At 39.1% G+C, this 26,990-nt stretch overlaps 2 protein-coding genes across 6 annotated transcripts in view; one reads left to right on the forward strand and one right to left on the reverse strand.

The window, feature by feature from the left end:
* LOC111251503 (cationic amino acid transporter 4-like) overlaps positions 1 to 26,990 on the forward strand; it is a 48,814-nt gene that overhangs the window by 6,577 nt on the left and 15,247 nt on the right. For 3 of the 5 annotated variants that reach the window (XR_002673819.2, XM_022808138.2, XM_022808137.2), the window contains exons 2-9: positions 4,593 to 4,801; positions 10,825 to 11,013; positions 14,222 to 14,530; positions 15,281 to 15,398; positions 17,965 to 18,077; positions 20,466 to 20,650; positions 21,280 to 21,435; positions 24,365 to 24,505. Coding sequence is in view for 4 of the 5 variants with exons in the window: in XM_022808138.2 (XP_022663873.1) it covers positions 4,593 to 4,801; positions 10,825 to 11,013; positions 14,222 to 14,530; positions 15,281 to 15,398; positions 17,965 to 18,077; positions 20,466 to 20,650; positions 21,280 to 21,435; positions 24,365 to 24,505 (1,420 nt within the window). In the remaining variant the exon portion in view is untranslated. Of the gene's footprint in view, positions 1 to 4,592; positions 4,802 to 10,824; positions 11,014 to 14,221; positions 14,531 to 15,280; positions 15,399 to 17,964; positions 18,078 to 20,465; positions 20,651 to 21,279; positions 21,436 to 24,364; positions 24,506 to 25,104; positions 25,257 to 26,990 lie in introns of those variants that run through there. The other 2 variants (XM_086991771.1, XM_086991770.1) reach the window with 2 other exon arrangements.
* LOC147755228 (uncharacterized) overlaps positions 11,013 to 26,990 on the reverse strand; it is a 72,933-nt gene continuing 56,955 nt past the window's right edge. The window contains exon 7 of the mRNA XM_086991775.1: positions 11,013 to 12,189. Coding sequence (XP_086847901.1) covers positions 12,162 to 12,189 — 28 coding nt within the window. The 3' untranslated portion in view covers positions 11,013 to 12,161. The remainder of the gene's footprint in view (positions 12,190 to 26,990) is intronic.

Here is a 26,990-nt window from a genome sequence, read left to right on the forward strand (position 1 = left end):
TAGGTACAACATTTATAATAAGATCTAGGCCTCTTTGGGACCGAATAGCTTTGTAGATAGATAGATAGCATTAACGCAGTTAGACATGATACAGCTTTCTAAATGTATCGAATTTTGTTGTAGTTGATTATAATTATAAAATTAACCAACTAACGGAAGATAGCTTCAGAAGATATTTATAGCAACGAACAAGGTGCTACTTTTGTATGTACTTAGATGCACTTTGCCGGAAGGTTATTATCCTCCTGTTGTTTCTGTCTTATAAACAGAACGAAGTGGTCTCTGATTCAGGAAAAAAACGTCGTCTTGAGAGCTAGTTTAGCTATGACTGATTCTCGTTCGACGATCGCGCAAGGCCTTTATAGTGTTTCCGTCGGTCAGACCCAACCTGCTTGAAGTCTACCTCTGAGCAACAGCAATATCATCTAGAACTCTTGTTCGTTATCGTTTTTCCCTGGAATTTTCATATCCCATCGCATTCAACGTACGGTCAGGTAGTTTGCTGCGTTATTTTAACACACAAGACAAATGTAAGGCTGAATGCTTATTAACGGCTTTTTAGACCAATACCTGGAATGATCGTCCATGGTTGTAATTGATGTCGCAGGTAACTCCAGCGGCCGTCACCTGCTTGCCTTAACCAAATCCGAGATGAAAATAGGTCGATTCAGTAAATATTATTTTAAGACAAGTGCAGATCGACTAAAACGCATTAAAAATGTTTTTTTTTTTTTAAAAGGAAGTATGTTATTTTCGCTCATGCATTTCGTTATAAGACGAGACTATAATTCTGGAAAAAGGGAAAAGAAAGTAACTAGACTAATACTAACAGCTAGTTGACTCCATTCAGCGTATGTAAAAAACGCTACTTAAATAAGGTAGGTACCGGGCCAGCTGTAACTGATACCTAGAGCCTGGAGTAAGAGCATTTAGGTTTGCCCAGAGTTCACCTTAAATTACGTATCAATAAAACGAATAAATTGTAAAAATAAAAAATAATGGGTTGGGTTTTTTTTCGCATTCGCGAATTCAGTGGCCTGGCATTGATATAAAACTGTATCAAATAGATTAATAATAGAATAGCGACTCGAGATGAAAGAATAAAAAAGAGAAAACGGGTCCTTCATAAGACAGGTTAGATCTGTCCTTCATCTGGAGCAACACATTTGCTTCTACAGTGCAGCAGGCTATTATTCATACCTACACAATCAGGTTTTCTGACAACCCAATGACTCTAAATGCGAGAGTAGAAGGATGCATGAATTTTGCAACTAAAATAGCATAGATCAACATCAACCTAAGCCTTTCTTTCTGGTAGCTAGCTTATCAGTCTTTCTACGTATCGTTGTACCTTATTTAGGCTCATACATTTTAGGCTCTTGACAGCGATTAGACTTCAGTGATTTTGACGAATGTTTATATCTACTAAGCTGGCTTGTGAGCGTTTTATGATTAATCGTAGCATGAATTAGCGTTGACGCTAGATCTCCGGGCTGAACAAACTTAATATCACTGCGTGAGTCGCAGAGAGAGTTCCGTACGTCATTGTCCCGCATCTTGTTTGCATGTATTAGTTCGAAGCCAAAAGTCAAGCGTACAAAGTCTCATTTTATCTGCATAATGTATTATTTCTTAAACAAAACCCAAGCAGTCTCTAACACCGCATTACCTTCAAGGAAACTCAGCATGCCAAGAAAATACGATGATACATTGCACTGCAACACAGGGGGTCCAATATATTGTTTGTTAAGAAAGCTCACGACGTCCTCCTACGTATCCGCGTGTGCATCATACCGAAATCGGCTCTCCCAGAAAACTGCTCTGAACTCTTTTATATCTGAACTAACTACGTAATCGTTAATCGTTGTCTTTATCATAGGTTGCTGCTACGTTTGCTGAAACTTGTACAACGAAAATTGATTAATAACTGGAAAGCATAGGCAATATTTAACAAATAAACAATAAAAAAAATAGAATCGATAAATTTGTAGAACTCAAATATACCAAGTTAAAGTAATTTAAATAAAAAGTAATGAATAATGTCCTCAAGTGGCCATCGTTTGTCGACACCATAGAGCAGGTGTCGCTTTCAACATGTTTTATTTGACTGCATTTTAACAATTTTATTGACAATGTTCTAGGCTGAGCTAATCTCAGAACGCAGATAGACACGCACTTATTGGCTTTCCAAGCTAACTTGTGTAAATAACTACGTGCGGTAATTCCTTTGAGTGCACGATTTGAGAGGCCTGCTGAGCAGTCGTTCTAGTTATTGCTGTAATTGTCCAAGCTGGTGGTGCCTGAATTTACAAGGACACAACATTCCTATAGTAGAAGTTCTGTATTTTCTTCGAACCGGGCTTTATTCTAGTAGTCTTTGATAGACACATTTATGGAAGTTCCCACTTTTAGAATTAGGTGTAAATATTTATTCCTATATATACACATATTTGTATCATGCTTACAGACATCTATCAATGTCAAAAAAAAAAACACAAAGTATGATGAAAGTTGTCAAATTGCTTAAAGTTTTTGTCTCATATAGATAATGTTCTCTTTTTATCGCTTGCACATTAGTAATGAAGGTTTTACCAAAATTTAGTTGTGGATCCCTCACAAATAATTATTGTGGATTTATCTCGATTATTGATCATAGCTTGTAGTAACGGCTACAGTGATTTTAACTCTTTTCTTTTTAACCCTGTGAAATAAAAAAAATCACTAAATAGATTTTTTTTAATTTGACGGGTTTGCCTCGATTAATTTCCATGCTTCTTAATCATATTTTTATGTGGGTAAAGTCTATAGTTGAATCATGATATGGAGTGGAACCCTACGACAGACACAAGCAGTCTCTCATGTAAGGCGCTGTAAAAAGTATCCTGCTTGGATATTATGAAGGAGCCCATATGCGACATAACACTGCCATTAAACTCGAAATGTCTTAGCGTACGTTTGTTCTTGGTACTGTACTTACCAATTGGACACGTCTTTCTGTTGGTAAGGGTTCAAATAATATAAATTTAAATCAAGTAAGATAATTCGAAACTGTGGAGTGCAAGGCGTAAAGATGTTCAAGCTAAAATATGTGGTAGAGGCCTGGACGGACGAACCCCTGGCTGATAGAGACCTGGGCTCGCTACTTCTCGTAAACGACATGTCCACTGTGAATAAAGTTAGGTTTATATGTTTGAAAGCTATCATTTATTCGATCATGCTTACTACTCTATATCTGACATCACACTCTAAATGCAGAGATAAACTGATAGATTACGGATGGAAATTTTGCCCCTGTACTCACCTCATCTCGGCCAGACGTTGAGTTTTAACTCCTGTATCAAATACACTTGTCGCAGCTATACGCTTGACTAACTGGGTGCATGCTTCTTTTATTTAGCCACACTGACCAAATTGCAACCTTCGACAAAAAAGAATTTACCTGCTTACGCGTATTTTGTGAGTTAATTAAAACGTTGACCCAAATTACGGAATCGAATATAATAGATCAGCTTTAAATCTTCGTGCTATAACAAACGATCCTGCTCTATAAAAAAAAAAAAAAAAATATATAAAAGAAAAAATCAAACAAAGTAAGACGACATTGTTGTTGAATAATTTGTTTAGATCAATAGACGGTTAAGCTGTATGTACTACTTATAGACAACACGTCCTTCGATAGGACAAAGGAGTAACGGATACACGGAGGCCTGACATTCAAGAACACCTTTCTTTCATATCAGAAAATCGCAAAGGCTTACGAATGATCCTAATACGATAGCATTCCGTATCAGTTAAGCGTAAGGGCAACATATGAGAGCAAAGCTAAGGGCCGACCCGCAACTGAATTAAGATGAAATACATGTGGTTGAGGTCAGACGTCTCTGCGCGTACAGGCTTTTTCAAGGAAAACTGGGTTTTTCACGGTGGACCTTTAAAGAGGTAGATGCGATGCTATCTTACGCATCAATTAGTTCGAGAACGGATAATAATTTTCGAACAATTACGATGGGCCAATAACAAGTCGTACTTCGAAGATCTCGAGTTTTGATTTATTTTATTTTGTCACGTTGGACGCGGCGATTGCAGTGACAGCGCATTTTAATTGTCATCACGGTCTTGCACGTATAATACGAGCTCTATGGAATCCAAATGAGTCAGACCTTTCAAGCCAAGCTGGCAGCGTTGTTGTCCGCTACCTACGATACAACATGAATCCAGGGCTCTTAATATACTTTGCTACACGAACTATCCTCTAAAGCCGGAATGGTAGGCGTTCGAACCTGAGTGCCTGCTTCAAAAGTACAACCACAGCCTTTTCCCTTGGCCTTCAACTAAGAATCATTGTATCCTACTGCACAATTCCGCAGCTTTAGTATATTTTATATTATATCTGACATTTTTTAGTGTAGTGCATTTAACTTATAGATAAAACAGTCACATATTTAGAGGTCGCCAGTACGTATCAGGCAGTGGCCCAGCCTGTACTATAGCGGACACGAAGCCGTCGACCAAATCAAAGCAAACGGAGAGTAAAGTCAATTCTTAGAAATACATTTAAGTGATAAATGACTAATAATAAAATGTCTGCATAGGTTACAACGGTTAGCGTCGCGCATAAGCCGTCGTAAGATGATTTCGGAGATGGATGATCTTCTGCAAACGCGGTTAAAGAGATCCCTCTCGACGTTCGACATAACGCTATTGGGCATCGGCCACATGATCGGCTCTGGCATTTACGTGATCAGCCCAGAAGCAGCAAGAAAAGCCGGCCCAGCATGCGTAATTTCTTACGTCATAGCAGGTGAATTTAAATAACTTTCCCAACCAACTTTCGCCACCTAAAGCTAGGATAAGTAAACGGTAAACGCACACAAGCGCTGGACACCGATGCTATTCTACTCTATTCTAGCGTAAAAGATATGAGGAACTCTGTCCCGTTATAAGCGAAAATGTCCTTAAGGTACGTGCCGACATTACTCTGGCGAATTTCTTTAGTCGTTGCTGAGTGGTACCTAATATTATATGAGCTCTCATTATGCCCGTCAAAGTTCTTATCACAGTCTGCTGCTCAATGTGCGGCAATGCTATATAGTAAAATATATCCGTCTACCAACTACCAGACGTCTTGAGCAAATTCTTCTTATCTCAAAATATAGGAGAAGCTTTGTAGTAATAGGGTTTCCCGTTGATTTTATTTTCCTTATGATTATTTAAGAACACCGAGGTAAAACAAGCATTTTCGTGCATACAACATATGCCCATTTATATTGAACCGATATATTTATATATTTAATTTAATAATAACAAATATATTTAATTACCGCTTTGTTTAATGTTAAGCATTGTATTTTTGCTATTATAAGGGTATTTTGAAACTGAAATTACAAAGTGATTGATTAGTGAAGTCTGATGAAATTAAACGTCATTTTTCTTCATTTCTAAGTGTCGTACAAATACATCGTCACTAGGTAATATTGTATAATTTGGAATGCGTTTTTGCCGTTGGGTAAATATTGAAAAGAAACTGTTCCTTGTCCATTGTATTAGCCCTGACACCCTTTTAATGTATTTAATATAATGTAATAGAGAAGTTTAGTCGGCCAATCTAGATATTTCGGACTATTTTTAGGTTTTTCACCGCCTATAAGCATTCATCCAAGCGGCTACCTTTATTTAGATGTATACCGACCCATGCAGTAGACCTCAACAACAAACATTACCGCTGATTTATCTCACATAATCGATGTACAAACTAACATCTTGTGGGTCTTTACGTACACCGTTTTGAGGGCGCCCTTTTCTTCCTAAAGAATGACCTCCAGCCAAAAATAGTAGCTTATGAAAGACTTTCATGTTCAAGTGTTTGCTATAAATGACAGAAACTGCTTTAAATTGTGTCAGATAATAGTATATTGGGCTTCGTTTGTCCCAACAGCATACGTTTCTTCCTTATGCGAAACACTACTGGTCACAAATCTGCCTTCATGAGGAGCCATAGAACTGTAACGCTAGCTGAAATTTTGAAAATTTCCTTGCGATTCATTGCTTAGATATGAAAGTACCATTCAAAAGTTCCCCGGCTATCAGTACGGAACAAGCAACGTCCCGCCATAACAGCACCGTATGGTCATAGCTTCACGTTTATCGTTTGACACAAAAAGCTTGAATTCACATAAATGAGTTTGCGCGAAGGATGCTTCATTCTACGTTGACGATGCCAGCTAACGTTTTACTGCTGTTCTGATAGTTCCGGTACTATTGTATACTTAGCTCTCGGTATTTCTATTAATATTGCTTTCCAGCCAGGTCTGATACCAAGATGGTACGCTTCATTAACCTTCAACGCGAAACAAGTCGACCAACTTCCTGTGAGACGTAGATAAAAACGTTAGTGATTGACGAAAAAATCACGTTTCATGCATGTGTTCGATAATTACTTGATAACCTGAAAATATTGTATGTGCATCAACTACCTTAAAGTACTACCGAGTGTAAACTGTTGTGCGATGTAGCATTTTTAAGCGCTGGCATCGACTATCGTCGTTTTTTTTTGCATTATCGAAGGTAAAACAATCTTTATTAGTAGCATTTTCTTGACAATGTTGAAGCGTTTGCCGCTGTGTGGCATACAACTACAAAAAACGTCTTATTTTGCACTCTTCACGTCGAATTTTTCCGTTGCTATTAGCAATCTTGTTGGTAGCGCAAACGATAGTAGGAGCCTCTTGCCTTTGTTTTAATAGGGAGGCGACATGTGGACGTTTTGGCCGTCTCCGAAATCCAGCTTTCAACCTAACCGGTCTAATCCAATGGTCCGGCCGCTTATTTTATTAGTCTCGTATCCATTTACACTGATACTTGCTCACCGCATATGGATATGATGATCCAAATTGGTATACACATTTTGGTTGTAAAAGCCGCCCAAGTTTCACTTTTACTAATACTCTCGGTTGAGCGGCTGTTAGACATCAAGGTACCGATTCCATTTTGGCCTTCGGCCTAGGTTCCGCTTCGCTTCGGTCACCTTCGACGACACCCCTGCAACGTAGAAGGGGCGGCTCCTGGTGAGCTCTACCCAGTATGAGAAATGCGAAACGCTTTCGTTGCAGTATGTCAAGAATCGTTCACTATCAACCCCTTATTTATGACTATACCAACCACTTATATTTAGAACGGCAATATATACATTATTGTGGCCCCTTCTTCATTTGCCACTTTTCCGATGTCACCTGTGTCCATCTGAATTGAGTCCTTTGCCATTATGGCCTTAATACACATCTACATGCATACGCACCGACGCATCTCTTAGAACCTTTGCTATTTCTGACCTCAATTCTGGATAAGTGTCCTACTTACTGGAGTTGACTCGCGCGGGGCGTTTAGTTGCCGAACTCCAGTCACTTCTTTCAGCAGTAGACATGAACTTCTTGTTGTCGGGTCAGTGCCTCCTATTTGAGGAAGCAAACACTCATCTTGATGACTTAGACCCATCCTCTCTAACCTTGCAAATGTTTATTAGTTTGGGGAGTGCGCTAGCTATGCAAAACATCAATAGTTTTCTACCCCGATTTAGTAGGCGTTTGTAGACAGCACGCTGATTAACTTGGGCTGGGTAACCTGTTGTGGGCCCAGTTGCGGACAGTATGAACGCTCACCGTTTGTTGCTGCCTCTGTGGCTCCGATGGGCGTTTCGGCTAGGTCGTTGCAGCAGTATCCTTATCTTTGGCTTTATTTAGTAGCTTCTCCGTGATTTACTTTATTCTTCTGGCGCGCCAGACATCTTTAAGTTAATTGTACCGTGCAGCATTGGCCATTTGCTCGTTGCATTTTGATGACAAGCCGGAGCGCTCGTCGGCACATGGAAGTATGACTCATATTAGGTTGGTTATGGCTCGTGCCTGCACTATGCATTCGACATTTTATGGCGAAAGTGTTCGTTCGACTTAAAAAAAACACTAGGATTTTGTATCATCTATTAGCATCGCGTGGCGGTTTTTGCCCTCTCTTGGCAGTACTGTTCCTGCTCTTTTTGACAAAAATGGTCCAATCGGTTATGAGCCTTTTTCGGAGTAGTTTTCGAATAACTAATTGGCGACTGCCTAATCCGTTTCGGCATTCGGTGTATATCTGCACTGAACAGTGCTTGGCCTTTGAGTATTTTTCGATAGGCCGTTTAATGAGTCACCACTCATAGCAAACGGCCTACACGATTTTTCGAACCTACTCGTCCATAATTAGTATAATTCTAGAGCTATTCAAAATGTGATATATACGTATAACGTTATCGATATTGTTAACTGTTTTTCACCCCTATTTGTTTAGGGCTTCCTATGTTTTCTCCTAATTTCACCTCCGATGTCCTAAAAAACACTGTAATCTAGGGAATCGACTTTTTAGCCTCATCACGAATATCCGAGGGGTCGAAATTTTGTCATTTCTCAGTACCTATGGACGTTCGTCGAATCCCCGACAAAATGGTAAACGGATAGTGTTAGGCCACCACCGCGTACACGATTTGCGATATTGTCGTATAGCGCCGGCTACTTTTGGGCTCTCGGCTGACTAATTGATCCACTGTACTGTTAAATCAAAAAAAGGCTTGAACATACAAACGTAGCTATAAATAAATACAAAAGAAAGTACACTGAATTATCTACATTAGCATTATTAGCTATCCTTAAGTCACCTTACTTCTGACAAACCTGTAAAGAATAAGATAATCCGAAATGAGCTTTCGGCCATTTATTCTCATTCATGCTCATGTTGGTGGCATACCTTGCTGGAGGAAAAAGGCCAGAGTGCAAGTTTTTAGATAACTATAAAAAACAAAGCGTCCCAGAAAATGTATACGCTGTAATTTAATTATATCATTTATTTTTGTCAATAACTTACTATTAGAATTTGCTGGCCAATGTTATTTCCAACGAAATCGAGCGTTTGCACCACGATGTAAAAGCATATCTTGGCGAAAATTTTCCTGACAGGTGGGTCAAACGAAGAACTTCTATAGAATATCTTGCCTGTTTTTTACGTCTAACGCCAATAGATTAGTTCCTAGCTTGATACCTAATATTTCGATACAAAATTTACGTAAGATGGAAGATTTTTTAAGTTTTTTCAGAGCAGATTAGAACAGTATTTATTTTTAGTAGAAGAAAAAATGTATGCATTGTATCTTTCTTTTTCCCATTACATGTAAACAATAACTAAAGTTATTATCATTGAAGATGTGCCAACCATTTTATACGATTTTCTGTTTCGACGGTGCGTCGATTAGCGGCAAGGCTTGTCTACTTAAGCAATAGCCATTTACGGTATATTTTATTGGCCATAACAATATATATATATATATATATATATATATATAGAAGCTTGACTAGTGCAAAAAAGAATATGAACCTTATATTTAAAAATAATGTCATCTCGTGCTTTCGAAGTGCATTTACACTTTGGGATCTGAGACCATTCAGTCGGATAGCGTCATTTGGGATTTTAGCGAGCGAGTAGTAGCAGTGAGCCATGGAAAATTCAGTTGGGTTAAAAATGTCCTGCCTGTTCCATAGGATACCCTTTCTGCGTTTGGTATTTCTTCGGCCATTTGTCTGGAAGACCCCCATCAAGCACACTCTTACGTCATAATGGTGGAACACAAGCGCGCCAAGCCTTTGAAAGTAGAATTTGTTATCCTTACTTACTAAGATGCTTCCGTGTGCGCGGTAAACTCAGGCCGTTGGTGACACCAGTCACTAACAGTCATATATAAAGATATCTAAACCACTGATCTCGCTTAGCGGAAACAAACGAGATTAGTCGTGCTGAGGAAAGATGTAACGACAAGATAGTTATGATGATGATGATACACTGTTGCTATTCCATAATTTAACTATGTCACTTAATTTAACTATGTTAACCAACGTAAACATGAAAACTTAGCATGGAGATCTTCTTAGAAAAGCTCACTGAATTCAGAAAATTCGAAGCTAAATGAAGAACAACATTACGAGTTTTTGTTTTATACCCCCTATATATATATATATAGGGGGTATAAAACAAAAACTCGTAATGTTGTTCTTATATATATATAGTCAAAATACGTACGTTAAACTCGTATCTTAAAAGTGACATTGATAGCTATTCGGCAAATAGAGCTGAATATAAAGCCGGCTGAATACTGCCTAGGATAAACCTTTGCCAAGCATCCTTTATTTAATATATGCTTGAGATATGTTGCTCAATAATAAAATATATCACATATGGATATGAGTGTTTTTTAGTAGGAACGCGTTCTTAGTTGTTTTGAGGCCTCATTAGGCATTTTTACCGCTGTGGCCTTTTTGACCTACCATACCAGTTTATTAGTCGAATTTATATGCAGACTTCGTTTTAATTAAAGTAAAAGCATCTGTACCCAACTGGCAGGTAAAAAAAACCGAAGTAGCCCGCCCTATTATACTTTGTCATAACGATTTCGAGGTTTCTGATTAGTGTGACATTTCCATAAGTTACAGCAGCAATTTGACGGCCTAAAATTGATCTAAGAACTTTTTGTAAATGCGATAGAATATCCATCCGTAAGCTTGGTCAAGATCAATAACGAAAATACTACTAACATGATGGTTTTTTAATATTGCTACACAAAAACCTATGTTACATTTAATGTAGATCGGATAATAACATAAATGTTTTTCTTCTGGTTCGCATTTCATATGTAAATTAGGACATACAACTCTTTTGTGATTTTTCACAATTGACCGGGAGAAATTAAATGTGGATAAATAAAGAAAAACTTTTGATGTATGCCTAAACTTTTTTTTATTGCGTTAGGTATAGCCTCGATGCTAGCGGCCTTGGCTTACGCCGAGTTCGCCGTACGTTTTCCACGAGCGGGTTCGTCTTATTCGTACGTCTACTTCAGTGTTGGAGAGTTCGTGGCGTTTATTGTTGGCTGGAACGTCCTACTAGAAAACACCTTAGCCCTTTCCATCGTCGCACAGACCTGTGGGGCATACATCGGTAAGTTGAAGCACTATTGAAAATAATAGCATCGCTTCATTTGGCTCGTTTGAACGATAAACGTCATGAATATGCTTTTTAAAACGAACTGTTGAGAAGTTACTCCGGTGAGAAGTTTCCTTGACGTTTTGCCATCCGTCTGCTTGAAAAAAGCCAGCCAGTTACGTATATTAATTATAATAGAGATATAAGGGAAAAGTAAACAACAAGGAGCTACGAAAGAAACAGTAAGGCAATTGTTTTTGACGCTCTTCTAGACTCTCTAGGTAACGCCTCAGTATTTATCTTTAGTAACTTTAGTATGTCCTTGGACTCTATTTTCTTTCCCCTAAAGGCATAATCATTTTCTTTTTCCTTGGAGCCTCAAGAGCAAGAATGCAACCGTTTGTTCGATTAGAACAACCCTAGCCACAATGAGTATTAAAAAATGGTATTTTGTAAGGACCGTTAGTTTTATATATAATATACAGTATTCGATTGCTCATCTAGGCTACTTTCCTTACACTTTATAGCTAAATAAAAGCAGATGCAAGAAAATTGTTTGCATGTGCAAGAGGTGTCAATTCTTGACGGTAATGAGCATTAAGCATAACCCCCATTCACAATGATCTGATATTTCTTCAATTTGGGTATTAGGAAGACGGAGAAGCATATGACATCGATCGTTGTTCCCCTTATTCTTGTCTCTTCCGAGAGCGTCTTCTTGACTTTTATGACACATGAGGTTTTGGCAAAGCGCTTAGCCTACTGCTTGTTTCTCTGCTTACATCGATTTTTTTCGCTAACGATCCAACAGAGACAAGAGTATCGCCAAAAATGAAGAGTTGAACGAAATTGATTAACGCTGAAGTTCGTACTATTAATTTAGATGCATTTTTTGCTACCGATTTTCCGTTGTGCTGTGCTAGAACCTGCTCATGCTCCACCCGCAGCCGTAGACGCATTTGCGATACTCTGTCTGTTCCAGGTAATCTGAAAAGCTTATTTTCCCATTCAGGCCTTGTTAACCGTGAACGGATTAGATAACAGCTGATTTGGCTAAAAGTGCAAAAAGTGCGCGCCATTCCCGGCCCTCGTGAAGTTGTGATTCGTTTCAACAAGACTTCGTTTTCTTCTAGCGTCGAGGGTAGCGGATCAACGGTTGCCTGTTACGACAAACAGCTTGCCAAAGTTTGCCTGAAATTAGGTAGATCCTAATCACAGTGGTATGACCTCGTTTATAGGAGTAAATTTTTACTTAAAATCATTGTTAGTGCTTGTTTATACTTGAGCGCTCATGTTAAATCTGTCTCCTTGACCTAGGCCGTTTCAAGCTCAAAGACTTGCAACGAAATAGATAGTTTCTTAAAATCGAGTATTTTGAAACAAAAAACATTGAACTTAAGTAAACGTAAGTAGATATGCAAGAAGGGGATAGCCGATGTTCAAAGTTACATTTCATTTAATATCTTATTTAGAATTACTTCTTTCGATTTACGGAAAATGTGATGTCAGCAAAAGATCCACTTCATCGCTAGTCTTCAAGCATCGTTCGGCTAACCCAATATTTAAGTACCAAGCAAGCAAAGGATTTATTGACTTCTTCGAATATTCTACTAAGCAACTTCATAGGTGCTTATTCTATTTGTCTAATTAATGTCATCGTTCCTATTATATCTATGTATCAGCATATTTGATTTACTTTGCCCCGTTTCGACTAAAAAATAGGGCCGTTCTGTTGTTGCGGTTGGGCTTCACAGAAAACATTTTGAAATAAACAGGCCATTTACATTGTTATCGAACAGAGAAGCCTTTTAAACGAAATATCTTTGTCTGCCTAGAGGTGCTAAATTTGTTCCTTTAATGGGTACCGCTTTTAGTCAGACATCAAAGCAGCTATCGTGCACGGCATATGACTGGTTGAGAGAGTTTCCACAACAGCCAGCACGCGCCTTCGTGTGTAGCACGAGATGAACCAATTTACGTGCGATAGTCCGTCAGACAAAGCTAATCTCGACATCTTTGTACATCTTGGTGTGCTTATGGCTGACGGTTTGCTGTTACACATTCATAAGAGTCAAGCGGCTCAACAGGCTTTCTGATGAGAAATTTCAGGCCATAAAATTGCTTCCTCGATTTTTTCAGGCAGAGTACATCTTTATTCTCGAACAAATGCAGATCCTATCAAATTTGCATTAAATTCCTACTCCTTACCTCACTCTCCGCTTACTCTAAGAAGGTCATCTTGTGATGGCCGTGTAGAAGATACATGAAGTGTAACCTATCGCGGAAATGCATGCCGCATCGCCTATAATACAGCATAGGCTGCGTGTTAGAAGTACGAGAATCCCAGTCTCTATCGACAGAAAGACACAGAATAGACCAGTCGAGCAGTTGAAACACACATACTTGCGCAATCACGGCGTCATCAGTAGGCGTCAGATACGTCATTTGCAGAAATGCAACCCATACAAAACCGTAAGGTACCCCCGTTTATTATTTAAAGAGCTATGGTGTTCAAAAGCATAGGTCACACAGATATCATAGATTGAACGTAAGTCGACTGGGTGGTGCTTCGAAGCGTTGCCAATACGTGATAGCCAATGTATACGCACACAACAAGTGGATGGCTATTAGAGGGAAGGGAGAATGAGCGCGGGATCTAAGTCTTAATCAGCCTTTGTCCCCTCGGGGGAACGTTTTATCGTTTATGGCACGAACGCGACGTACTACATGCTGCAGGGCCTATAGCATCATTGGTAAGGCATCGACACAGCAGGACGGAAAGGTCGTGTGGAATCCGGCATCGAAATGCGTGCCGTTATATGTTGGTGAGGTGCGGGGAAGTCGTCGGTCCGTTCGTTTATATTCGCATGTTCCATCTCTCTAAATTGACTAAATTGATATGCGGCGGCGCAGTTTACTGTGTGTTAAGAGGCGTACGGTTACTGCAAAAGATGTACAGTCATCGGGTATATACTCGCCTGTAGCGTATAACTATAATTTGATTTCGCCTAGTGAATGCAACTTCTAACAAAATGAGCCCTATTATAGCAAAACTCCTTTTATATATCTAACAAAATAATAATCAAGTATTGATTTTAGGCTTTATTACACCTCTATTAGCCTATTTAGTGGGCATATATAACCTCATAGAAGCCTAGCTAGCATTGGAGACTGTATTTGCCTACTTGTTGGTAACTAATGAAGATATATATTTTTTTTACAGATTCTATAACAAATTATGTTGTTTCAAACTTTGTTCGCGAGAACGTCGGCCGACTGGTTGCAATGCCTGCTCACTCAGTTAACACCAGCAGGTCGGGTATAACGGGGTTGGTAACCTACCTAAACACGGAGCACCAGTTCCTTGTTTTGGTCCTAATGGCAGTGTTTGTAGTGATTGTCCTTCTGAAGGCATCCAGAACTTTGTTGGTGGGAAATGTGCTTTGTGGTCTCAGTATTTGTTTATTAATCATCATTATTGGAATCGGAATATTCAAAGGAAACTTCTATAATTGGACTAACTCGAATACGGGTGAGTTTATGGATAGGCATAGCATTTAAAATATGTTTCTAACAGTTAAAAAAAAAGACGTTTTGTGAGAGTGTTAGAAACGTCTTCCCCTTACATACTATCCGTGACTATCTGCTCTTAATGATCGACGAAATTTTCGTCGATCATTAACAGCAGAAAAAAAAGCTCTTCAGCCTTAATGCGTACACTTTGACCCGTGTCCCTTAATGTGTTGTGAGCTTGAAAGGTTGTTTTAGCGTTTTGGATAGATGAACAGCCAACGAAAAAATGTACGCGTCCAGGAGAACGCAAGACTGATTTTATCATAGTGTATGTTTCAGAACGGTAGGTCCTTGCCATTTGCCTATTCGCCAAGTCAACACAGATTCTATAAAAGTAAAATATGGTGCCGCATTTGTACGAAAGAGATATTCTGATGAAGATTGCCATGAACATTTTTCTATACGCATTTCCATAACTTGAATAAGTAGTCTTCCAGGAAGCATCTTCAAAGACGAATATGCTTATTATTAATTACACAACGTATGAAACATTTAAAATACATACCGCGAATACATTGTGAAGCTATCGCCATATCGGTCAGATAGACATGCAATCTGTCTTCTCTAAAAGGACAATTTTTTAGAATAAACGGCACGTATAGCTGTGCCAATTCACATCTATATAAGCACGACTAGGTCACTGGATGTGTCTCAGTATACTAATATTTGCCTTTTTTGTTTTATTGGTAATTTGGTTTTAATTATTCAGGAGGATTTCTTGCACGTGGGTGGCAGGGTGTCTTCAAAGCAGCATCGATATGCTTCTTTTCATACGGTGGATTTGACGCGATTTCTGCAGCTGCTGAAGAGGCAAAAGACCCTAGGCGGTAAGTGGTAGGTTGGTCGCAGAACAATCTGGGTTTTTCAGCCTATTTTAGATACTGCCTAGTATACGCGTTTCCTTAATCGATTGTTATCTGCAGTCCTACTCCGTACATTCAAGTCGGTATTGGCCACGCATTTTGTTCCATCTAAGCGCGGCGCTGTTCGTCTTGTAAGCCAGTTTCGATAAGGCATCCTTTAACCGTATGTTTGAGATGATCGTCTGCTCATAGCTAGTAGATCTAGTCACTTGTTTAGATCAGGTTTTGCCTAGGTCACTAGCATTAATCAGTAATGTTCGTGATACAGATTTTTAAATAACGTACCTTTTTAAAATGCTTTATGGAAGTCTGGTCAATTCTATAGCTATTTTTTTAGCTTCTGATTTTTTTTACAACTTACACACTAGATACGAGGTAGGATATTGCGTCAATAATATTACATTCACTACCGGTTTATTCTAGAACCGATTACTTAATAAGAGGGTGTTTATAGTTGACTAGCAGTACATACCAGGTTTTTTTTCTTTTACCATAAAGACTTTTGCTTTCTCTCACTGGACAATAGCCCAAGTTGTAGCACATACGTACCGGCAAATTATCTAGTAGCGGATTGAAGTGCCAGAGCTTACTCTTCAATTAGCGCATATTTTTATTATTATTATATAATATTATTTTTTCCAATCTGTTTTAGTATCGATTTAAAATGATCCCTGGCGTTGGCTGTGACCATGATGGTGACTCCTAATGTGCGAGTAATAAATCTCACTCTAAAGTTCTCCCGACTGTTCGTAATAGATTTGGGCAATCTTATTTAAATTTAACATCGTAAGGAAATTCAGTTCTTGTAGGATTATCTTTAGAGGTTGTGTGCTAGTGCATTCCTGGGGGAATCCTCGTGCAGCGTTTAGGTTATAGGTTTAGCAGTAATCTGTTCAAAATATTTGCTTACAATTGAAGCTGAGATAGCCTTGTTAGCAGAAACAAACTTCTACCTTTATCGTAGGTCTTTGAGTTCAGTCCAGTACGAAAAAGTTTCATTACCTTAAAATCATGGCAAGGCATTTTCCGATATCTTTATTGTGTATGATAGCACTTTGAATGATACATATGTGTGCATACGAATATTATATCCAGAAATATCTAGTATGGCAGAGCAAGAGTCAGCGCATCACATATTAAAAAAATGTAACTGGAGTTTGAAATTAATTACATATCTTAGCACTTTTCTTAACACTTAGATAGACTGTTATTAACCAAAGATCAGAAGTCTAAACTGTCAAGCTAATGAAAATAATTACCTTCTAATTATATGTAAAAATTACATTAATAAGTAACCGACTTGTCTCATTGAAGGCACGCTAAGACAGCAGGTGGTACATGCAGTGGTAACTACGTATGGCCGTACCTGTTACGGGCATAACTAAATAGACTATTTTGGGCTATCCGTGCTTTGCCGAGAAAACATCAGGCTTCACCAAAGAAAACAAAATCCATGCTTAATCAATTCTGCAGGACACTTACATCATCATTGTTACCTTTACCAATTCTTAATCATATTCCGCTTTTCCTGCATCGGAATCTGCATTAAACCCGCCGCGAACTTTTATCACTGAGATTTTATTACTATTATTATTATTGAGATCTAAACTTCACCAGGCGTCCATCGTGACCAAGCGAAGTCGTAGTGGTTTGTCTGCTAAAATTGGTGCCCGTTACGCTACAAACCTCTGCGGGCTGCACAGAAAGAAGCGACGCTTTCTTTCCAGAATCATACATAATAAACACTTATAATTAGTTTGTCCTTCAATTTGACACTGGGTAGTTTCAAACCTACCACAGAAGTTTTTACATATCTAAAATATGTCTGCATAACAGTGGCTTCGACTTTAAGTAATTGAGCACAAGATATTTTTCGTAAGTTCATGGATCGGGCACCCGCAGATGGCCAAGTGTTAGCTAGTTGAATGAAGGAAGTGTTGTCGATGGACGAGGAACACGTTACACTTATGTTTGGCTCATTCTTATGCGGGTTAAATTGAATACCTTGTACGCTCCAGTAGATGCAGCTATTAGAGATGCCCCATTGGAGGTCCGCTAATTGATGGGGTTTAGCTTTGAAAAGAAGCCAGACATGTACGAAGTGGGGAATCGCGGTTTCAAATACCCTAGACTACACACCACTAGATAACCTGTGAAAAAAACAGTAAGTGATATCATCACAAACAGATATACACCGTTTAACATAATTTTATGCAGTTTACTTTTCAAGGAGTCGTGTACCCATCTTTAGTGCGTAAATTTGAAAGTGTTCATTGAATTGATCATTTTTTTTGGCATTTTATATACTCATATAAAATATATACTCAATTCACATTTCAAATTTTATATACAGACATCGAGAACACGTATAGGATATAAGATTTCCTAATATTATTGGATATAATTTGTGTAAAATTCAGTAATTTATATTGCAAGTAATTTGTCTTGTAGAGAGAAGCACATATATATATATGAGATACATAAAAGTTTCGACTAAAGTTGCGTATAAATGATTTGTTCTGCCCCGCAGGTCGATGCCGATAGCAACAATAATTGCAATGTTGATAGTTACTATGTTGTACACAGCTGTAGCTGGCTGCCTTACGTTGCTTCGCAATTGGACCCAAATTAGGATGACAGATGGTGCGTATTTGCGAAGGGAAGAATTGAAGATATCCGAAGCGGATAGACTTAACTGTTTTAGATAGGCTTTCCACGTTTGCGAGCGATTAAAGCGAACTACCCGGGTTATTACGTCAATAATAGCTAGTAATTTTCCATCTAGTTCATTTTCGAATCTGCAGGAGCTTGGTGTTTTAGATCAAGTGACACGGGATCGCGAGCGACCCCGTGCGATTCCAAAGCGTAAAACATCCGAACGTTTTTACTTTATGGCCATTGCCAAAGGCACGAACCCGAACAGACAAGGCTTCTGACATACGCGTACACATGCAAAGAAACCCAGAACGCATGCAGAACTCAGGCGAACGTAACATTCAGGCTGCCCGATGTTAACAATTAGCCCTTTTTTCTCTGCCAGAAGGTTATCGTTTAGAGTTGAGCCTATCGATACCCACTTATCATCATGCACCGCTTTGTGAGATATACCGGATAGTTTAGTTCGTTTGGTGCCTGCGATGTTAATGCGACATCGTAGACAGACAGCTAAGCTCATAAAGCCTCCGAAAGCTTCATCGACCTAACAGCCGAGCCCCTTATTTCTTGTTGGCGACGGTGACCTTCTAGTAGTCGAATATCTAATCCAATGGGCACATTCTGGCGTGACTATTCAAAAAGAACTGACGACTCCTATGGCCCACAGTGAACGCATTAGAGGTCTGATTGCGGAACGATCCGCTTGCCTGGGACGTGGCGCGTCTACGGATTCGTTCAGCATTAACGAGTGCTGTCCCGTAACGCAGCCTTCTGTGGAGTCGTCCAGCTGATGCAAAACTCGGGATGCTGAATCGCCAGCCGGCAATGTAGCCAGAATCGGATCGCTTCATCAAAGTACATTTGGCGACCGACAAGTCAAAAGTCAATGCAATATCCAAAAAACTCCTTTCGGAAAAACTATTAAGTATACGCTCTGTTAATGCTCAGTCGCTACGGCTGGGTCTTCCTTTCATTTTATTCTCTTTGCACAATGCGTGCATAGGCTACTTCTTACATGCTTGTCTTTCCTTTTACCATGCCCGATCCGATCTGATCCTGACCTCATTCAACCCTTCTGGCTTTCCTCCTAGTTCCCCCGGCACTAAACAAAAAAGACAATAAAAATAATCTGTTGCCAAGTTGACTCGAATCGTTGTAGTTTTAGTACTTATAAGTAATGACCAGCTGAATACTACTCCAGCTTTCCTTTTAAATGCTCCCGTCATGCACGAATACAGCCCCAAAGCTCAATCTTACCATCAAAGCCACTAATAATGAATTATTCCTTTGACGTACAACGATAAGTTATTTTTAACTTGGCGCATAGTTGATACCTTAAAAGTAGAGTTTTTTTTTTTTTTACGCAAAAAGCATGCGATGTTCGATGTCTATTATCTATAGAGACACTGTAGAACAAGTACTTCGAATAACAGTTTCTCTGATTTTAAATGTTCAGCTAAACCTGTTATTCTAGTGATTATCTAAATGTGTAGAAAACAAATGACGTAAGCTCAATATATTAATTTTATTCTACCACATTTACCGTTGTATTGTCGCTACTCAAGTTAGGTAAGTTAAATAATGTTTTTTTTGGCTCTAAGCGGCTGGGCAGAAGTGGCAAGCTGCAAGTTAACAGCGTAGGATGAATGCATTTGATTTCCCAAAGCAGACCAAAAACCAACCCGCATAAGATAGCGACCCAGCCACGGGACAAGATAGTGAAACACGCTGGTATGTAGTCATGTACAAGTTGGTAAGTACAAGTAACAGTTGGGGTTCTTTGCTTTTCGCTAGTCCCGATCCAAGAAGCATGGATCGATTAGTGCAGGAGTAGCTTAACTATATGCAAAGAAAAAGAATTGTTACTATCAGTTTCGAGAAGCTACCCAAGTGTATTGCATTTTATAATTTTCAGTCGTCTGCGTCAAGTGTTTTTTCAAAGGCCATTTGGACTTTTCGTCAGTGGATTATTTTATCTTTTGGCCCGTTTAAATGGTTGTTTCGTGAACAACCTAACTACAGAGGCTTCAACGAAACCTTTCCTGATTGGCCTCGCCCGTCAGACAACGAATGGTCTACAAATGATCTAATTTAAGTTCAATAATCCTCGATCGAACTGTAACTAATGGAAAGGCAATTCTTCTTTCAATTCTCAAGAACAAAATTGAAAAATTTCTAAAATTGTTCGAGAAATTAAAGATTGAGACGTTTATAATTTCCTGCTTGGTCCATAGGTTTTATTTGTATAAGATGTTATCGAGTTCGCGTGTAAGCTAGATAGGACTTTTTACGTCGTTTCTATTTTCCTGCTTTGCGAACGTACTTTCTACACAATAAGAATACAATATGTATCTCTGTGACGTTTAAACGTTGCAGGTTTCCCAGAAGCAATGAATTACAATGGGATATACTGGGCACAGTATATCATAACAGCTGGCGCATTATGCGGAATGACGGCTGTAGCGGTGGTGACTTTGTACACGGTCGTTCGTATTTCCTTTTCCATGGCTGAAGATGGACTGATATGCCCCCTCTTCGCGAAGATCTCCAAACGAAGTCAGGCAAGATTCCACTCATGTATCGTTATCTTCCCTGTTTTCTAACACAAGCAGCTGTACCAAGTTACGTTTTACACGCATTTTTCTTTATTATGTCATGTTGATGGGGGCGCTACCACCATTTGATTCGGGCCTATCTGAGAATAGTTAAATGTACTAATTATTACATAAACAAATAGTAATATGATGTGGACATCGAAATCGCAAGTTTCGAGTCCAAGTTCTGAGTGGGCAACATCTCCTCGTCTGGAGACAACAAAAGCTACAAAGTGAAAATAATAATCGTAATGATAACCGACGACGGGAGCGTTGATAGTGTATTGCATGTAGGGACACAACCCCGGAAATTAGTTTGCAGCTTCTTAACCAAGGGTCTATTAGCGCAAACGATCGCCGTATGAATTTTCTCTATTTAGAGGTTTTATTTTTTGTAATTATTGCATTTAGAAAAGCTACTTTTAAAAAACAGGTATTATATATTTTAATAGATAACGATTACTGTGACTCGATGTCACTTGCTCTCTTTATTATAGTAATAAATAATGGCGAATATAATAATAATAATTAGTGTTTTACGGCGTTTCTATTCTAATATCGCCCTTTGTCTCTATTGTGGTTGCGTATTTCAACAGGTGCCCCAATACTCTACGTTAATGTTTGCGGGATTTTCAGCATTAGTTGCCATGTTTTTCAACACTGACACAACCGTGGACATGCTCTCTATTGGAACGCTCACGGCCTACATGATGGTCACATGCGGGCTCATAAGTAACCGCTTCACGGGAACGGTAGTGTTAATATGTCGTATCATTTATTTAGCTCGAATCATTCGGTGCTGCTCACATATTCTGCCTAAACATCAATGAAGGTTGCTTACTTCGGTCGACTTTGTTAGCTTTTTATATTTTAACCGGAATATCACTAGTACAGTAAACGGCAGCAGGCAAATGAAGGTGTCGGTGAGATCAAAATCTGTGAGCAAATAAGACGGACATTACCGCTACTTCAACGATACGCTCTAGTATTTTCAGACGGTCGACTAAACCTAATAGAATGATTGAAACTTCGGCAGATAATTAGAAATTATGAAAACCTCTTCGTGCAGACTAGCGAATTATCTACTCTTCAATGGCGACAGATGTAGTAGGCCAAACATATTTGTTATATATATATATATATATATAAAAGGATACGGCGAGATTCGAGCTAATCCTTCAGAACCGAAATAATAATTGCCATATTTCAAATCAGGTGAAAAAGGTTTGCTACTAGAACGCCTACTCGTTTTTTTCCATAGCAGAATCTACGGTCTCAGATAACTGAAACAGAAACTCTGGATCTGGCACATCTCTGAGTAATCTTTAAGCTTCATGCTTTAGTAAGTCCTATTCTTAAACGTGGCAAGAATCAGAGGCCTCTAAACAGGCCCGCACAATGTTTCAGAAGTATCTTCGACTGGCAGTTGTAAAGCTTCACGTTCTAAGTCATGAATTCCTCTTATTGCTGCTACTAATAACCAGGATCTTTGGTTCACTTACAATTCATACCGAATCAAAGACGCTTTTCGGAATATTGTTGACAAAAAATAAATAATGAAGGTTCATATAGAAAACAGTCAATTTTCCGCCAAAAGTTAATTCTCGAACGCTTTCAGAAGGCAAGCGTAGCATACGTACTCCTGAGCGTAAAATGAAGGTTAACAGGCTCGGTCACGTTTTGAAGAAAGCTAATTAAGCGACTCCTCGACACTTCGACAGAATGGTAAACAGAGTGATATATATATATATATATATACACTTCATTTTACCTCCATGGATAGGAAAGGATGGATCATTGGTGGCACATATAGCTTGACCCTGTGAGCTATTCATGATCTGATGCTACTGAGTCACTCGTTCAACAAAGCTAAGAGGTTTTCCCTGGTCAGTTCTGATCAAATTATTCGCAACGTGGCGCAAATGTTGACAGTATCCTCTCATCGAAACAATATGTGACGCCATGGAAATTTTCAAACGTTTTTTCCTTTCACAGAATTCGAAAACATGACGCCTAAATCCAACATGATATACACATATGCATGCATCCCTGTTAAGCTAACTTATACTCTGAGGCCGCTTAGTTTTAAATTAATCTACCATATTTATTCCACATACAATGGCACATATATAACTCCATGTTATGATTAAGCAAAGGAATGACTCTAATAAATGCTCACTTCTTTTGGTTTGCCCTTGAAAAAGTTTGATAGTATTATTATTATTATTATTGAAAATCAATGTACCCTTGCTAGATAAAACAATGACACACATAATCGCACCTTTACCTACGAGTTGACAACATCCGTTGTTTTAGCAGCTTGCGTCAAGGCAAGCACGTACGAATGCACCAGGCTGCATGTAGCATGTACCCTATGCGCGAAGGACAATCATTTGTTTGCTTTCCTGACGATAAAAATGAATGAAGCCTCGAAGGCACTGTTAGGCTAAGGGTAGTCCATTTTGCCGGGTAATCGTCGTCCTTGGCAATGCCCACACATACATTTTGATCACTAGAGGGCAATTAAAAATGCTTTTCTTGTACCATATAGCAGCTTCCCAAAGCTGTACCGAAACACTGGTAATTACACCACGTTTCAGACACGCTCAAAGGTTATTTGCTTAGCAAGGGTAATTTGTTTGGCAGGCGAAGACAGAATAGAAAGCTTTCTATAAAGCGGGAACGACCTATGACATATGATTTAAACAAATGTTTCCGCAACAAACCCAATGAACTCTAATAAAAAAAAATTCACAATCGATTTTCTCATGGGATCGTTCAAGATAGATTTTGCCGCTGCTCGAACATTAGCTATGACATCGGTGCAATAACAAAAAGCTTCCCTTGGCATAAAGTAAACAGACTTGACATATTTACAATGCTAAAAATTCAGAACATATATAGAATAGTCAAGGACCCTTAAAATTGTTTAGAGAATACAACATGAACGTTTTAGTAATAGATGAGATCGTCGATTGTGACATAGTCTGAGTACTGTCAAAGGCCATATTGTTCAGGGTTGTCAAAACTGCGGTGGGCATTAAAATTGGACAGATCCATGTGAAACAGCGTCGGTGATGAAGGCCAAATCGAATCGAAGGAAGAGAACGGACAAGAATAGTACCTTCGTTTAGCTACGTATAATAAACATTTATTCTAATATGAAGTAATAGATGTAACAAATAAGGCATAATAACGTAGACGATAAGCGCATGTGCGCATCCGAAAAAAGTGCTGCTTTGAGCCGAATACGAATTATTCCCGTAACGAAAATAGGTGTCTTGCCCGTATTGAGAAGGCTCACAAGGACGGAGGCGAACTCATGGCTCTTGAAATGTCAGCGCCTTTTGTAGCGCATAGCAGTACGAAGAAACAGCTACTTTCCCACTACTTGTTGAGTGCAGCTTCTTAATTTTTGCCTATTTTTTTTTAGAGAAAAAATCACTTTCATTGCCAAAAAACACAGATGTTCTCATGTAAAATACGCCATACTCTCAACGCTTACGACAGCCATTTACTGCTGTAACCTAGGCCGCCAAGACTGCTACGCAAGCGTAATCTCGATCATTTCCTCGTCCTCCGTCGATACTTTGTAGATAAGTATGAACTGTGAGCGTCGCTTGGCGATCGTTGTTGCAAAAGACACTTGAGCCAGATTTCCTTTCAAACGTTTATTAACAGAGTAACCTCAGCGCGCTGCGACTGCGTTACTTCCGCCGTTTCGAGTCACACCTATCGATCATCTTCAATCAGCGAACCTACATCTTCAGCAACCTCATCATAATCATACTGACGAGCTTCGGGATGTCTTTCTTTATTCAGGTTCGTATTTATTCATTCATGATTTTCTTTTTATTTATTTTTATTTAGTTTTCAAATGTTGGCTATTTGCAGTTAGCACCTGGATGTGGGATGTGTTCGAACATAAAGCCGTTTAAAAATTGATGTATACATACCGGTTAGACTGCATTCTGTGTAATGGAACGTATCAGAAGATGTTATTATTGTCTATGTTATTTACTTAAGCCATAAGTAACACATGATAGCTAACAGGTAATTACTGTGTTAAGCTTGAAATGGGGCAGTACGCAACGCGTAAAAAAGCGGAACGGCTTATCCTGCTGGTTTCATCGGACGCACAGCGTCGTCAGCGCAGACGCTTCAGTGAACAGCCGGTATTTTTTTAGCCATAGTTTTGGCGACTTGGGCTGTCGATGGTAGAAAATTTTGACGCTATGCGACGGCTATGGAAAAGTATACGGTAGTGTCATTGACGGCTTTGGATGTAGTTTGACCAAATATATGGTGCTGGTTAGCAATTCCTAGGGTCACTTAGTTACTTAGTATAGGTCACTTAGTTTCTATAAACGGGGTATTTTTGCATGACACTGTTAGTGCCATTTTCAAATTGCTTATTTTAGGCTTAGTGTGATTATACCCGGCTGTACCTGTGGCCCATGCTTGATACGTATTGTTTAGCTAGTAGACTTGTGGAAACTTCCAGCGAAAAGTACGATGCCGAGCTACGATTACAAACGGACCAGTATCGCCCTAGGGCAACTGAGTGCAGTCCTCCTTCGTAAGTAGACTCACCGACTACAATAGCGTGAGCGCTTCAATTACAAATACTGTTTAAAACTAATGAATGATTTTTAATATCTTTATGCTAACACTGTACCTTGACGTCGGCGCCTGTTTTCAGGCCAAAATCACTTTATGTATAATTGTCGCAAGATATTAGCAAACTTAAAGTGGTCGTACATTTGAAAACCATCAACCCAATGGTGGAATCATATGACTGTTGTTATATTGAGGTTTGTAATCCAAAACTGTATGACCTCGACCACCTACTTGGAAACGCCAAAGCCTTTAGAATCCTTAGAAATTTCTATCAATAGCAATTAGATGAAGTGGTAATGTTCCGTGTTTTTCTTCAATATCATCTTGTATTTCGGGCTATTAGCAGCCATTGCGACCTTAGATGTGTGGTAAATTTATTATCTATCTCCGCGATATAGTTGCCCCGGCTTACGTCGCTATGTATTGTATTGCCGATGTTGTTATTTAAGTGTTATTCGAACGTGTACGCGTTCCGTTTTGCGGTTGCACCTTATGTTTACATACTGTAGACGGGAAGAGGAAGGACTGTTCTAAAAAAAAAACAAAAAGGCGTTCAAGAATATGACGTTTGGCTCATGTAAGGGTTTCCTTCTGCCTGTATGCCATAGGGGGTAACTGCGTCTCGTTCTATGTTAACTCGTCTTGTGAACCACTAAGTGTTATATTAGGTTGGAAAGAAAGTTACAGCGCTTTCAACTTTCTCACTTCCCCTCACCTGTTGCTGGTTTCTGATATATGGTTCCTTCTGAATATCAGCGTGCTATGACAGTGTTAAGTTATGAATGCAACTCGAGTTCGAAAGAACATTTCGAATATAGGTGCGTGAGGTAAAAAGAAGCGTTTTTTTTTTTCAATTCAAATTGCATCGAATCAATCAATCTCTTCAAGTGAGAGTACCCGACGAACGAGGTTTGATCATCGTGTTCCGTGACAACGCGCTAACATGGCAAATATCGTCAGAACTGCCTTCATGGGCTTCGAAAGGGAGACTTTACTGCACCCTCCGTACTCTTACCAGGTTTTCACCGTTTTCGCTTACCGGAGGTAGTTACATCCGGTCAAATGCTCAAAACCCTTTCGAGAGCAAATTCGCTAAAGGACGTCGTGAAACATACTAATTCATTGTCACTGGACAGTTTTATCAAATTCAGCTTTCTGTCCGATATAATACACGGCCGATTTAGGCATTATTAGATAAACGATATTTCGCTTCTAATAGACTATTTCACTATAATTAAAATGGTACCAAGTGAAGCAGGTTTTCGGGCGTCTGTAATTGAACAGTATCAACATACGAACTTTTAAATTGCATTACTGTCAAAAATTCGCCAACAAGAAATGATCGTGAAATTACTATATAAATCAATTCACTAACGATCGGATTAGTGTCAAGCCATATTACTACAGCAGTTCGTCTCGTACCAAACTGTACTGAAGTACACGACGACTATGAATGAAATGGGGATTTTGACTTACGAGGCTGTGCGTTCCGATAGGAAAATAGCAATAATGATATAATACTATATTCTCTGTTAGGTTGTTTGTTCTAGCTGGATAAGGATATCTCAAATGACGTTTCCGCTAAAGTGATATTGGATTTTCTTCTTGCCATATAGTAAGCCGTCAGCATACGGCCTTTAGCCAATTGGGAGTATTCGAGGGCCCAGCATTTTTCGCTAGTTTCCCA

This window comes from Varroa destructor, unplaced genomic scaffold (assembly GCF_002443255.2).
Source record: "Varroa destructor unplaced genomic scaffold, Vdes_3.0 BEIS01000005.1, whole genome shotgun sequence".
NCBI lineage: Eukaryota > Metazoa > Arthropoda > Arachnida > Mesostigmata > Varroidae > Varroa > Varroa destructor.